We start from the raw sequence: 13,383 nt of genomic DNA, 5'->3' as shown, positions 1-13,383 counted from the left end.
CACAGCATCGCTTCAGGCTCCACGTGCCCCCTTGAGGCAGCATTCCGCATCCCGAGGACTCGGCCCATGAGCCCCGCAGAGCCTTTGGGGTGCAGGTGGTGCCCCGTGCACCAGCTGGGAGGAGAGGGCAGGGGAGGAGAGCAGAGGGCAGGAGAAGAGGGCAGGGAAGGGCCACGGGTGTGCGGCACTGCCCCTGCCCCGGCGTTGGCTGGGGCTGCTCAGCACTGCTCAGTGCCGCGTGCCCGCCAGCTCAGCCCTGCGTGGGTGGTGGTGGTGGCATTGGCGTCGGGTCTGGGGGCAGCGCGTGGGGCTGGGCTGTGTCTAGCAGGGCCCACAGGTGTCCCAGAGCTTCTTGCTGTAGCGGGGCAGGACGCAAGGGCTGCAGGCGGGAGCAGCGTAGGCTCTGCCAAAGGTGCAGAGGCCCCCCGAGCCCTGCGTGGCCCCGGCCCCGTAGAGGCCCCCCAGCCCCAGGGAGCCCCCAAAGGCGGGTGCTCCGGACGAGCCCACCACGGCTTGCTGGGGGAAGGAGCTGAGGATGGGGCCGGGGAAGGTGACCACCACGGGGGGCGGCTGGATGAAGGCCGTGGAGTCGGGGCACTGGCGCGCGCACAGCTCGTTGCAGCTCTCAGCGATGGGCTGTGGCACGGCGACGCTGGTCTTTGGTGGGCACAGGTCGTAGCAAGACATCTTGGTGCGGTCTGGGATGGTGCTCTGCAAGAGGGCAGAGATTGCAAGAGAGAGTCAGAGGGGAGAGCCCGAGGTGGAGGAGCCGGGACCGGAGGAGGGACCCAGGGGGAGAAGCGCTGGCAGACTTACCCTGTTCCCCAAGGAGAAGGTGGCCAGAGCAGTGGTTGGGAGAGCCTGGCAGAGGCAGAGCTTTTATAGCTGCCCTGCCATTGCTCAGCACGCGCTGGGCCAATGTGCAGAGGCGGCACTCCCTCCTGGCCAGGAAGATGGGGCTCTCCTCCTCCTGCCCCTCCCTGAGTCAGCATCCCCTCGCCACAGCACCACATGCCGCTTCCCAGCCTTTCCTCCCCTTCCTGCTCGGTGGGCTAAAGGACAGCAGGCATCTTTCTGCCACGGGTGCCCACTCCATGAGGGGGCCGTGCTCCTGCTGCTCCTGGCTGCCGGCCTTGTGCTCGGCGCTGGGGTGACATCTGTGCCCCGTGCCCGCATCCCAGTTCTGCTGGGGGAGAGCCGCCAACACCAGCAGGGCCAGCCCAGATGGGGGCTGCTGCTGTCGGGCCACCAGACACAGCTCCCAGCACCCATGGGGCAGCCCCTGCCCAGCGAAAGATGCCAGCCATGGGGGTCCCGTGACACTTGCGAGGGGTTGTCAGGGCTGGGGAAGGGCTGGCAGGAGCCTGTTCCCCATGGGCCCCGGTGGGCTCTGTGCTCCTTGCACCATGCACCTCGAGGAAGAGCACCAGGGCTGGTTCTCCCCCAGGCTTGCAGGGGACGATGGCCAACGCCTGCAGGCGCCTGGAGGCCGGCTGCGTTGGACTGGTGAGTGATGCACGGTGCTGACCAAGCAGTGTCCGAGACGAGTGCCTTTGATTTGGCATTTCGTAACCTCTGCAGATAACAGCAACCCTACGTACGTCATGCGGACACTGGCATGCGGGAGCCCTTTGCAAGGCCGCCTTCTTTGCCAGCGCCACGACCCTGGGCTTCCTGCTGGCTCTGCAATGAAAGCTTGGGGCCACCCCAAGACCAAGCCCTTGGGCAAGAGCGATGGCATTCCGCGTGCTGTCACTCAGCCTTTGTCACGCTGCGTGCCCTCTTACGCAGCGAGCTGATGAAGAGAGCGGTGCTCGTTTGGCCCATGAGGTGGCAGCTGGCAAGCGTGCGAGCGGGGTAATTGCAGGGGCTGATAGAGCGGGTTGGGGCTGCTGAGGAAACGATGTCAGCAAAACAGCCCCACGCCACGCAGGGAGGAGGCAGGGGCTGTTCTGCCACGGGCCACGTGCCCCCAGCGTGGCCAGCTCCTCCCCGCCCTCCCCGGCCCCGCATAAAAGGGCTGCCCTCGCCGAGCACTGGCATCCACTGCTCCTGCCTCGCTCTGCTCAGGAAAAGGGTAGGTGTGTGCCGGTGGGTCTGTGCCTCGTCTGGCAGGGGCCGGCGTGGGGCCTCCCTGGCCAGGAGAGCTGTGGCGGCAGCGGGCGTGCTGGCAGCAGCCTTGGCCGGACAGGGCGGGCTGAGCTGCGGCACGAGGAGGAAGGAGCCCCGTGGCTGTGGCAGCCAGAGCCAGGCCCTGCACGGGCTCTCGGGGAGGCCTTGTGTGCCCTCTGTGCACGCAGAGAGGGCAAGGCGAGGGCTGCGCAGAGCAGGGCGCTGAGTAGGGCTGGCTGGGCAAAGGGCAAGCGGTGGGCAGCGCGGGACAGGCGGTGGCTCTGGCCCCTCCAGCTCCAGGGCAGCCCTGACAACCGGGCACTGCTCGGCCGCGGCAGCTCCTCCTCGCTCCTGACACCTCTCCTTCCCACCGTGTCTTTCAGGCTCAGCTCTCTCACACCAAGATGTCTTGCTACGACCTGTGCCCACCAAAGACCAGCGTCGCCGTGCCACAGCCCATCGCTGAGAGCTGCAACGAGCTGTGCGCGCGCCAGTGCCCCGACTCCACGGCCTTCATCCAGCCGCCCCCCGTGGTGGTCACCTTCCCCGGCCCCATCCTCAGCTCCTTCCCCCAGCAAGCCGTGGTGGGCTCGTCCGGAGCACCCGCCTTTGGGGGCTCCCTGGGGCTGGGGGGCCTCTACGGGGCCGGGGCCACGCAGGGCTCGGGGGGCCTCTGCACCTTTGGCAGAGCCTACGCTGCTCCCGCCTGCAGCCCTTGCGTCCTGCCCCGCTACAGCAAGAAGCTCTGGGACACCTGTGGGCCCTGCTAGACACAGCCCCGAAGAACCCAGACACCCAGAGACACCTCAGCCTCACACCTCCTCGCCTTTCTCCCCTCCTCCCCCTCTCTCCATGACACCTCTCTGCCGTGATCCTGCCCGTGCCCAGTTGTTCAGCTCCATCGTCATCCCGTAGGGCACTGGCTGCTCTCTCCAAGGACCACCGCCTGGAAGAAGCCTGAAGGAAGAGCTCTCTGGAATCTGGGGGGGACACCTGCCTGCCTCTTCCTTCTATGTCTCTCTCCACTGCAATAAAACACACCTGCATCCCACACCTGCCTCTCCGTTTGTCCTCTTGTGGCCAGCGTGGGCTGTGGGGCTCCCTCGCCCCACACGTGGTCCCCACCAGCCGGGCCAGGGCCATCTCTCAGCCCCAGCAGAGACAGACCCAGCTGCCTTTGGGGAGAGCCCCCAGCCCTGGCACCTCTGGCCACTCGCGCTCCTGCAGCTCATCTCCAAGGGTGCTGCCTGACCGCAGGCTGCTCCCGTGCCTGCAGGACATGCAGCCCTGGGGCGTTTGCAGACCTCCAGCCTCCCTGCGCCTGAGCGCGGCTGACCCAGGGGCTGGGAGCCATCCGGGAGCTATTCCTGCCATGGCTTCAAGCCCCTTTGTGACTCCACTGCTCTCCTCTGGCTCTGGGACAAAAAAATCTCTTCCACTTCTTTTTCCCTGTCCCCTTCACCTTTTTCACTCCTTCTTCTCTCCTTCTCCTTCCGCTTCTCCTTCCTTTTCCACCCTAGGTACCTTCTCCTTACATTTCCTCTTCTTTTACCTTTCCATTCCCATTCCCTTCCCATTCCTGTCCACCTTCCCCCTAACTCAACCCCTTCCCTCTTCTGCTTCACTTTCCCTTCATTACCCCTTCCACTTCCCCTTCCATTTCCACATCCCTTTCCCATCTCCAGCACAGACCAACACACTCCATGCTCCTCTGTTCTCTGCCGCAGACACAAAATCACACCAGTCACAGCCTCAGTACTGTGGCAGGAGCCTTTGCAGGCCATCGTGTCCCTCTGCCGCCTCCAGCTCCAGCAGTGCCACCCAGAGCCAGCTGCCCAGCACCACCTCCACACCACTTTTGCCTGTCTGCAAGGACGGGGTCTCCACAACCTCCCAGGGCAAGCGGGGCCAGTGCTCGGTCAGCCTCACAGTGAAAACAGCGTTTTGGGATGTTGAGGCAGAGTTCCTGTGTTTCACCTGGTGCCCATTGCCTCTCGTCCAGGCTCTGGACTCACCTAAAATGAGCATGGATCCATCTTCTTCATGCCTTCCCTTCAGGCCCGTATGGACATTGGTAAGCCTCTCAGAGCCTCCTCGATGCCAGAAGGAACAGCGCAACATTTCTCAAGCTCTCCGCAGAAGAGACAGGCTACCTGTTCCCTCACCATTTTCCTAGTTTAGACCCCGCTGGAAACTAAACACCACAGAGCAGCTCATTCACTCCACATCTGGTGGCATGGGAGAGAATCAGAGGGGTAAAAGGGAGAAAGCTCGTGGGTGGAGATCAAGACAGTTTGATGAGTAAAGCAGAAGTCGTGCACACAGGCAAAACAAAACAAGGAATTAATTCGCTACTTCCCATCAGCGACAGGTCACCCAGGCATCTCCATCATGCATAAAGGCTGCTTTGGAAGACAAACACCATCCGTCCAACACCTCCCCCCTTCCTTCTTCTTCCCCAGATTTCTACTGCTCTGCATGACATCGTAAGGTATGGAATATCCCTTTGGTCAGCTGGGTTCAGCTGTCGTGGCTTTGTTCCCTTTCATCTTCTTGTGCATCCCCATCCCACTCGTTGGCGGGGTGGTGGGAGAGGCAGAAAAGGCCTGGACTCTGTGCAGGCACTGCTCAGCAATACTGAAAATGTCCCAGTATTATCAACACCGTTTTCAGAACAAATTGAAAACTTAGCTCCATATTGGCTACTCTGAAGAAAATTAACTCTGTCCAAGCCAAAATAAACAGAATCCTCTGCATGAACCCTCGCTCTCCTCAAACCACCCACCCGCACCAGGCCTGGGAGTCTCAGGACCAGTGTTTCCACTCCCACAGCTGACGGGCCCCAACCACCGGGGGATTCTGAACTTGGAACAAGGAGGGAGGGAGACAGGACTTGCATGCAGGAAACCTTTATTGTGCCCAGAGGGGCAGGAGAGATTGTCAGAGAGACGGTGGGCGAGACCCAGAGAGGCTGCATGCCCCGTGCTGGGGCAGGCAGAGGGCTCTTCTCCACAGCATCGCTTCAGGCTCCACGTGCCCCCTTGAGGCAGCATTCCGCATCCCGAGGACTCGGCCCATGAGCCCCGCAGAGCCTTTGGGGTGCAGGTGGTGCCCCGTGCACCAGCTGGGAGGAGAGGGCAGGGGAGGAGAGCAGAGGGCAGGAGAAGAGGGCAGGGAAGGGCCACGGGTGTGCGGCACTGCCCCTGCCCCGGCGTTGGCTGGGGCTGCTCAGCACTGCTCAGTGCCGCGTGCCCGCCAGCTCAGCCCTGCGTGGGTGGTGGTGGTGGCATTGGCGTCGGGTCTGGGGGCAGCGCGTGGGGCTGGGCTGTGTCTAGCAGGGCCCACAGGTGTCCCAGAGCTTCTTGCTGTAGCGGGGCAGGACGCAAGGGCTGCAGGCGGGAGCAGCGTAGGCTCTGCCAAAGGTGCAGAGGCCCCCCGAGCCCTGCGTGGCCCCGGCCCCGTAGAGGCCCCCCAGCCCCAGGGAGCCCCCAAAGGCGGGTGCTCCGGACGAGCCCACCACGGCTTGCTGGGGGAAGGAGCTGAGGATGGGGCCGGGGAAGGTGACCACCACGGGGGGCGGCTGGATGAAGGCCGTGGAGTCGGGGCACTGGCGCGCGCACAGCTCGTTGCAGCTCTCAGCGATGGGCTGTGGCACGGCGACGCTGGTCTTTGGTGGGCACAGGTCGTAGCAAGACATCTTGGTGCGGTCTGGGATGGTGCTCTGCAAGAGGGCAGAGATTGCAAGAGAGAGTCAGAGGGGAGAGCCCGAGGTGGAGGAGCCGGGACCGGAGGAGGGACCCAGGGGGAGAAGCGCTGGCAGACTTACCCTGTTCCCCAAGGAGAAGGTGGCCAGAGCAGTGGTTGGGAGAGCCTGGCAGAGGCAGAGCTTTTATAGCTGCCCTGCCATTGCTCAGCACGCGCTGGGCCAATGTGCAGAGGCGGCACTCCCTCCTGGCCAGGAAGATGGGGCTCTCCTCCTCCTGCCCCTCCCTGAGTCAGCATCCCCTCGCCACAGCACCACATGCCGCTTCCCAGCCTTTCCTCCCCTTCCTGCTCGGTGGGCTAAAGGACAGCAGGCATCTTTCTGCCACGGGTGCCCACTCCATGAGGGGGCCGTGCTCCTGCTGCTCCTGGCTGCTGGCCTTGTGCTCGGCGCTGGGGTGACATCTGTGCCCCGTGCCCGCATCCCAGTTCTGCTGGGGGAGAGCCGCCAACACCAGCAGGGCCAGCCCAGATGGGGGCTGCTGCTGTCGGGCCACCAGACACAGCTCCCAGCACCCATGGGGCAGCCCCTGCCCAGCGAAAGATGCCAGCCATGGGGGTCCCGTGACACTTGCGAGGGGTTGTCAGGGCTGGGGAAGGGCTGGCAGGAGCCTGTTCCCCATGGGCCCCGGTGGGCTCTGTGCTCCTTGCACCATGCACCTCGAGGAAGAGCACCAGGGCTGGTTCTCCCCCAGGCTTGCAGGGGACGATGGCCAACGCCTGCAGGCGCCTGGAGGCCGGCTGCGTTGGACTGGTGAGTGATGCACGGTGCTGACCAAGCAGTGTCCGAGACGAGTGCCTTTGATTTGGCATTTCGTAACCTCTGCAGATAACAGCAACCCTACGTACGTCATGCGGACACTGGCATGCGGGAGCCCTTTGCAAGGCCGCCTTCTTTGCCAGCGCCACGACCCTGGGCTTCCTGCTGGCTCTGCAATGAAAGCTTGGGGCCACCCCAAGACCAAGCCCTTGGGCAAGAGCGATGGCATTCCGCGTGCTGTCACTCAGCCTTTGTCACGCTGCGTGCCCTCTTACGCAGCGAGCTGATGAAGAGAGCGGTGCTCGTTTGGCCCATGAGGTGGCAGCTGGCAAGCGTGCGAGCGGGGTAATTGCAGGGGCTGATAGAGCGGGTTGGGGCTGCTGAGGAAACGATGTCAGCAAAACAGCCCCACGCCACGCAGGGAGGAGGCAGGGGCTGTTCTGCCACGGGCCACGTGCCCCCAGCGTGGCCAGCTCCTCCCCGCCCTCCCCGGCCCCGCATAAAAGGGCTGCCCTCGCCGAGCACTGGCATCCACTGCTCCTGCCTCGCTCTGCTCAGGAAAAGGGTAGGTGTGTGCCGGTGGGTCTGTGCCTCGTCTGGCAGGGGCCGGCGTGGGGCCTCCCTGGCCAGGAGAGCTGTGGCGGCAGCGGGCGTGCTGGCAGCAGCCTTGGCCGGACAGGGCGGGCTGAGCTGCGGCACGAGGAGGAAGGAGCCCCGTGGCTGTGGCAGCCAGAGCCAGGCCCTGCACGGGCTCTCGGGGAGGCCTTGTGTGCCCTCTGTGCACGCAGAGAGGGCAAGGCGAGGGCTGCGCAGAGCAGGGCGCTGAGTAGGGCTGGCTGGGCAAAGGGCAAGCGGTGGGCAGCGCGGGACAGGCGGTGGCTCTGGCCCCTCCAGCTCCAGGGCAGCCCTGACAACCGGGCACTGCTCGGCCGCGGCAGCTCCTCCTCGCTCCTGACACCTCTCCTTCCCACCGTGTCTTTCAGGCTCAGCTCTCTCACACCAAGATGTCTTGCTACGACCTGTGCCCACCAAAGACCAGCGTCGCCGTGCCACAGCCCATCGCTGAGAGCTGCAACGAGCTGTGCGCGCGCCAGTGCCCCGACTCCACGGCCTTCATCCAGCCGCCCCCCGTGGTGGTCACCTTCCCCGGCCCCATCCTCAGCTCCTTCCCCCAGCAAGCCGTGGTGGGCTCGTCCGGAGCACCCGCCTTTGGGGGCTCCCTGGGGCTGGGGGGCCTCTACGGGGCCGGGGCCACGCAGGGCTCGGGGGGCCTCTGCACCTTTGGCAGAGCCTACGCTGCTCCCGCCTGCAGCCCTTGCGTCCTGCCCCGCTACAGCAAGAAGCTCTGGGACACCTGTGGGCCCTGCTAGACACAGCCCCGAAGAACCCAGACACCCAGAGACACCTCAGCCTCACACCTCCTCGCCTTTCTCCCCTCCTCCCCCTCTCTCCATGACACCTCTCTGCCGTGATCCTGCCCGTGCCCAGTTGTTCAGCTCCATCGTCATCCCGTAGGGCACTGGCTGCTCTCTCCAAGGACCACCGCCTGGAAGAAGCCTGAAGGAAGAGCTCTCTGGAATCTGGGGGGGACACCTGCCTGCCTCTTCCTTCTATGTCTCTCTCCACTGCAATAAAACACACCTGCATCCCACACCTGCCTCTCCGTTTGTCCTCTTGTGGCCAGCGTGGGCTGTGGGGCTCCCTCGCCCCACACGTGGTCCCCACCAGCCGGGCCAGGGCCATCTCTCAGCCCCAGCAGAGACAGACCCAGCTGCCTTTGGGGAGAGCCCCCAGCCCTGGCACCTCTGGCCACTCGCGCTCCTGCAGCTCATCTCCAAGGGTGCTGCCTGACCGCAGGCTGCTCCCGTGCCTGCAGGACATGCAGCCCTGGGGCGTTTGCAGACCTCCAGCCTCCCTGCGCCTGAGCGCGGCTGACCCAGGGGCTGGGAGCCATCCGGGAGCTATTCCTGCCATGGCTTCAAGCCCCTTTGTGACTCCACTGCTCTCCTCTGGCTCTGGGACAAAAAAATCTCTTCCACTTCTTTTTCCCTGTCCCCTTCACCTTTTTCACTCCTTCTTCTCTCCTTCTCCTTCCGCTTCTCCTTCCTTTTCCACCCTAGGTACCTTCTCCTTACATTTCCTCTTCTTTTACCTTTCCATTCCCATTCCCTTCCCATTCCTGTCCACCTTCCCCCTAACTCAACCCCTTCCCTCTTCTGCTTCACTTTCCCTTCATTACCCCTTCCACTTCCCCTTCCATTTCCACATCCCTTTCCCATCTCCAGCACAGACCAACACACTCCATGCTCCTCTGTTCTCTGCCGCAGACACAAAATCACACCAGTCACAGCCTCAGTACTGTGGCAGGAGCCTTTGCAGGCCATCGTGTCCCTCTGCCGCCTCCAGCTCCAGCAGTGCCACCCAGAGCCAGCTGCCCAGCACCACCTCCACACCACTTTTGCCTGTCTGCAAGGACGGGGTCTCCACAACCTCCCAGGGCAAGCGGGGCCAGTGCTCGGTCAGCCTCACAGTGAAAACAGCGTTTTGGGATGTTGAGGCAGAGTTCCTGTGTTTCACCTGGTGCCCATTGCCTCTCGTCCAGGCTCTGGACTCACCTAAAATGAGCATGGATCCATCTTCTTCATGCCTTCCCTTCAGGCCCGTATGGACATTGGTAAGCCTCTCAGAGCCTCCTCGATGCCAGAAGGAACAGCGCAACATTTCTCAAGCTCTCCGCAGAAGAGACAGGCTACCTGTTCCCTCACCATTTTCCTAGTTTAGACCCCGCTGGAAACTAAACACCACAGAGCAGCTCATTCACTCCACATCTGGTGGCATGGGAGAGAATCAGAGGGGTAAAAGGGAGAAAGCTCGTGGGTGGAGATCAAGACAGTTTGATGAGTAAAGCAGAAGTCGTGCACACAGGCAAAACAAAACAAGGAATTAATTCGCTACTTCCCATCAGCGACAGGTCACCCAGGCATCTCCATCATGCATAAAGGCTGCTTTGGAAGACAAACACCATCCGTCCAACACCTCCCCCCTTCCTTCTTCTTCCCCAGATTTCTACTGCTCTGCATGACATCGTAAGGTATGGAATATCCCTTTGGTCAGCTGGGTTCAGCTGTCGTGGCTTTGTTCCCTTTCATCTTCTTGTGCATCCCCATCCCACTCGTTGGCGGGGTGGTGGGAGAGGCAGAAAAGGCCTGGACTCTGTGCAGGCACTGCTCAGCAATACTGAAAATGTCCCAGTATTATCAACACCGTTTTCAGAACAAATTGAAAACTTAGCTCCATATTGGCTACTCTGAAGAAAATTAACTCTGTCCAAGCCAAAATAAACAGAATCCTCTGCATGAACCCTCGCTCTCCTCAAACCACCCACCCGCACCAGGCCTGGGAGTCTCAGGACCAGTGTTTCCACTCCCACAGCTGACGGGCCCCAACCACCGGGGGATTCTGAACTTGGAACAAGGAGGGAGGGAGACAGGACTTGCATGCAGGAAACCTTTATTGTGCCCAGAGGGGCAGGAGAGATTGTCAGAGAGACGGTGGGCGAGACCCAGAGAGGCTGCATGCCCCGTGCTGGGGCAGGCAGAGGGCTCTTCTCCACAGCATCGCTTCAGGCTCCACGTGCCCCCTTGAGGCAGCATTCCGCATCCCGAGGACTCGGCCCATGAGCCCCGCAGAGCCTTTGGGGTGCAGGTGGTGCCCCGTGCACCAGCTGGGAGGAGAGGGCAGGGGAGGAGAGCAGAGGGCAGGAGAAGAGGGCAGGGAAGGGCCACGGGTGTGCGGCACTGCCCCTGCCCCGGCGTTGGCTGGGGCTGCTCAGCACTGCTCAGTGCCGCGTGCCCGCCAGCTCAGCCCTGCGTGGGTGGTGGTGGTGGCATTGGCGTCGGGTCTGGGGGCAGCGCGTGGGGCTGGGCTGTGTCTAGCAGGGCCCACAGGTGTCCCAGAGCTTCTTGCTGTAGCGGGGCAGGACGCAAGGGCTGCAGGCGGGAGCAGCGTAGGCTCTGCCAAAGGTGCAGAGGCCCCCCGAGCCCTGCGTGGCCCCGGCCCCGTAGAGGCCCCCCAGCCCCAGGGAGCCCCCAAAGGCGGGTGCTCCGGACGAGCCCACCACGGCTTGCTGGGGGAAGGAGCTGAGGATGGGGCCGGGGAAGGTGACCACCACGGGGGGCGGCTGGATGAAGGCCGTGGAGTCGGGGCACTGGCGCGCGCACAGCTCGTTGCAGCTCTCAGCGATGGGCTGTGGCACGGCGACGCTGGTCTTTGGTGGGCACAGGTCGTAGCAAGACATCTTGGTGCGGTCTGGGATGGTGCTCTGCAAGAGGGCAGAGATTGCAAGAGAGAGTCAGAGGGGAGAGCCCGAGGTGGAGGAGCCGGGACCGGAGGAGGGACCCAGGGGGAGAAGCGCTGGCAGACTTACCCTGTTCCCCAAGGAGAAGGTGGCCAGAGCAGTGGTTGGGAGAGCCTGGCAGAGGCAGAGCTTTTATAGCTGCCCTGCCATTGCTCAGCACGCGCTGGGCCAATGTGCAGAGGCGGCACTCCCTCCTGGCCAGGAAGATGGGGCTCTCCTCCTCCTGCCCCTCCCTGAGTCAGCATCCCCTCGCCACAGCACCACATGCCGCTTCCCAGCCTTTCCTCCCCTTCCTGCTCGGTGGGCTAAAGGACAGCAGGCATCTTTCTGCCACGGGTGCCCACTCCATGAGGGGGCCGTGCTCCTGCTGCTCCTGGCTGCTGGCCTTGTGCTCGGCGCTGGGGTGACATCTGTGCCCCGTGCCCGCATCCCAGTTCTGCTGGGGGAGAGCCGCCAACACCAGCAGGGCCAGCCCAGATGGGGGCTGCTGCTGTCGGGCCACCAGACACAGCTCCCAGCACCCATGGGGCAGCCCCTGCCCAGCGAAAGATGCCAGCCATGGGGGTCCCGTGACACTTGCGAGGGGTTGTCAGGGCTGGGGAAGGGCTGGCAGGAGCCTGTTCCCCATGGGCCCCGGTGGGCTCTGTGCTCCTTGCACCATGCACCTCGAGGAAGAGCACCAGGGCTGGTTCTCCCTCAGGCTTGCAGGGGACGATGGCCAACGCCTGCAGGCGCCTGGAGGCCGGCTGCGTTGGACTGGTGAGTGATGCACGGTGCTGACCAAGCAGTGTCCGAGACGAGTGCCTTTGATTTGGCATTTCGTAACCTCTGCAGATAACAGCAACCCTACGTACGTCATGCGGACACTGGCATGCGGGAGCCCTTTGCAAGGCCGCCTTCTTTGCCAGCGCCACGACCCTGGGCTTCCTGCTGGCTCTGCAATGAAAGCTTGGGGCCACCCCAAGACCAAGCCCTTGGGCAAGAGCGATGGCATTCCGCGTGCTGTCACTCAGCCTTTGTCACGCTGCGTGCCCTCTTACGCAGCGAGCTGATGAAGAGAGCGGTGCTCGTTTGGCCCATGAGGTGGCAGCTGGCAAGCGTGCGAGCGGGGTAATTGCAGGGGCTGATAGAGCGGGTTGGGGCTGCTGAGGAAACGATGTCAGCAAAACAGCCCCACGCCACGCAGGGAGGAGGCAGGGGCTGTTCTGCCACGGGCCACGTGCCCCCAGCGTGGCCAGCTCCTCCCCGCCCTCCCCGGCCCCGCATAAAAGGGCTGCCCTCGCCGAGCACTGGCATCCACTGCTCCTGCCTCGCTCTGCTCAGGAAAAGGGTAGGTGTGTGCCGGTGGGTCTGTGCCTCGTCTGGCAGGGGCCGGCGTGGGGCCTCCCTGGCCAGGAGAGCTGTGGCGGCAGCGGGCGTGCTGGCAGCAGCCTTGGCCGGACAGGGCGGGCTGAGCTGCGGCACGAGGAGGAAGGAGCCCCGTGGCTGTGGCAGCCAGAGCCAGGCCCTGCACGGGCTCTCGGGGAGGCCTTGTGTGCCCTCTGTGCACGCAGAGAGGGCAAGGCGAGGGCTGCGCAGAGCAGGGCGCTGAGTAGGGCTGGCTGGGCAAAGGGCAAGCGGTGGGCAGCGCGGGACAGGCGGTGGCTCTGGCCCCTCCAGCTCCAGGGCAGCCCTGACAACCGGGCACTGCTCGGCCGCGGCAGCTCCTCCTCGCTCCTGACACCTCTCCTTCCCACCGTGTCTTTCAGGCTCAGCTCTCTCACACCAAGATGTCTTGCTACGACCTGTGCCCACCAAAGACCAGCGTCGCCGTGCCACAGCCCATCGCTGAGAGCTGCAACGAGCTGTGCGCGCGCCAGTGCCCCGACTCCACGGCCTTCATCCAGCCGCCCCCCGTGGTGGTCACCTTCCCCGGCCCCATCCTCAGCTCCTTCCCCCAGCAAGCCGTGGTGGGCTCGTCCGGAGCACCCGCCTTTGGGGGCTCCCTGGGGCTGGGGGGCCTCTACGGGGCCGGGGCCACGCAGGGCTTGGGGGGCCTCTGCACCTTTGGCAGAGCCTACACTGCTCCCGCCTGCAGCCCTTGCGTCCTGCCCCGCTACAGCAAGAAGCTCTGGGACACCTGTGGGCCCTGCTAGACACAGCCCCGAAGAACCCAGACACCCAGAGACACCTCAGCCTCACACCTCCTCGCCTTTCTCCCCTCCTCCCCCTCTCTCCATGACACCTCTCTGCCGTGATCCTGCCCGTGCCCAGTTGTTCAGCTCCATCGTCATCCCGTAGGGCACTGGCTGCTCTCTCCAAGGACCACCGCCTGGAAGAAGCCTGAAGGAAGAGCTCTCTGGAATCTGGGGGGGACACCTGCCTGCCTCTTCCTTCTATGTCTCTCTCCACT

The 13,383-nt window shown here is 63.7% G+C and overlaps 6 protein-coding genes across 6 annotated transcripts; 3 read left to right on the top strand and 3 right to left on the bottom strand.

Moving 5' to 3' along the window:
• Nucleotides 1-321: 321 nt before the first annotated feature.
• On the bottom strand, nucleotides 322-687 carry LOC309682159 (feather keratin 3-like; the record flags this gene model as incomplete). The annotated part of the gene is made up of 1 exon (XM_082496183.1): nucleotides 322-687. One exon carries the CDS (start codon nucleotides 685-687, stop codon nucleotides 322-324), a length of 366 nt encoding a protein of 121 aa, XP_082352309.1.
• A 1,829-nt stretch (nucleotides 688-2,516) lies between these two features.
• On the top strand, nucleotides 2,517-2,882 carry LOC309682158 (feather keratin 3-like; the record flags this gene model as incomplete). The annotated part of the gene is made up of 1 exon (XM_082496182.1): nucleotides 2,517-2,882. The coding sequence occupies one exon, from the start codon at nucleotides 2,517-2,519 to the stop codon at nucleotides 2,880-2,882; it is 366 nt and encodes a 121-aa protein (XP_082352308.1).
• A 2,561-nt stretch (nucleotides 2,883-5,443) lies between these two features.
• LOC309682157 (feather keratin 3-like) lies at nucleotides 5,444-5,809 on the bottom strand (the record flags this gene model as incomplete). Its single annotated transcript, XM_082496181.1, has 1 exon — nucleotides 5,444-5,809. The coding sequence occupies one exon, from the start codon at nucleotides 5,807-5,809 to the stop codon at nucleotides 5,444-5,446; it is 366 nt and encodes a 121-aa protein (XP_082352307.1).
• Nucleotides 5,810-7,638: 1,829 nt separating this feature from the next.
• On the top strand, nucleotides 7,639-8,004 carry LOC309682155 (feather keratin 3-like; the record flags this gene model as incomplete). Its single annotated transcript, XM_082496179.1, has 1 exon — nucleotides 7,639-8,004. One exon carries the CDS (start codon nucleotides 7,639-7,641, stop codon nucleotides 8,002-8,004), a length of 366 nt encoding a protein of 121 aa, XP_082352305.1.
• Nucleotides 8,005-10,565: 2,561 nt separating this feature from the next.
• On the bottom strand, nucleotides 10,566-10,931 carry LOC309682154 (feather keratin 3-like; the record flags this gene model as incomplete). The annotated part of the gene is made up of 1 exon (XM_082496178.1): nucleotides 10,566-10,931. The coding sequence occupies one exon, from the start codon at nucleotides 10,929-10,931 to the stop codon at nucleotides 10,566-10,568; it is 366 nt and encodes a 121-aa protein (XP_082352304.1).
• A 1,829-nt stretch (nucleotides 10,932-12,760) lies between these two features.
• On the top strand, nucleotides 12,761-13,126 carry LOC309682153 (feather keratin 3-like; the record flags this gene model as incomplete). The annotated part of the gene is made up of 1 exon (XM_082496177.1): nucleotides 12,761-13,126. The coding sequence occupies one exon, from the start codon at nucleotides 12,761-12,763 to the stop codon at nucleotides 13,124-13,126; it is 366 nt and encodes a 121-aa protein (XP_082352303.1).
• Nucleotides 13,127-13,383: the final 257 nt, after the last annotated feature.

The sequence above is a fragment of the Vanellus vanellus genome (genome assembly GCF_965231255.1).
Source record: "Vanellus vanellus genome assembly, chromosome: 27".
NCBI lineage: Eukaryota > Metazoa > Chordata > Aves > Charadriiformes > Charadriidae > Vanellus > Vanellus vanellus.
This window is presented reverse-complemented; position numbering and strand designations above follow the sequence as displayed.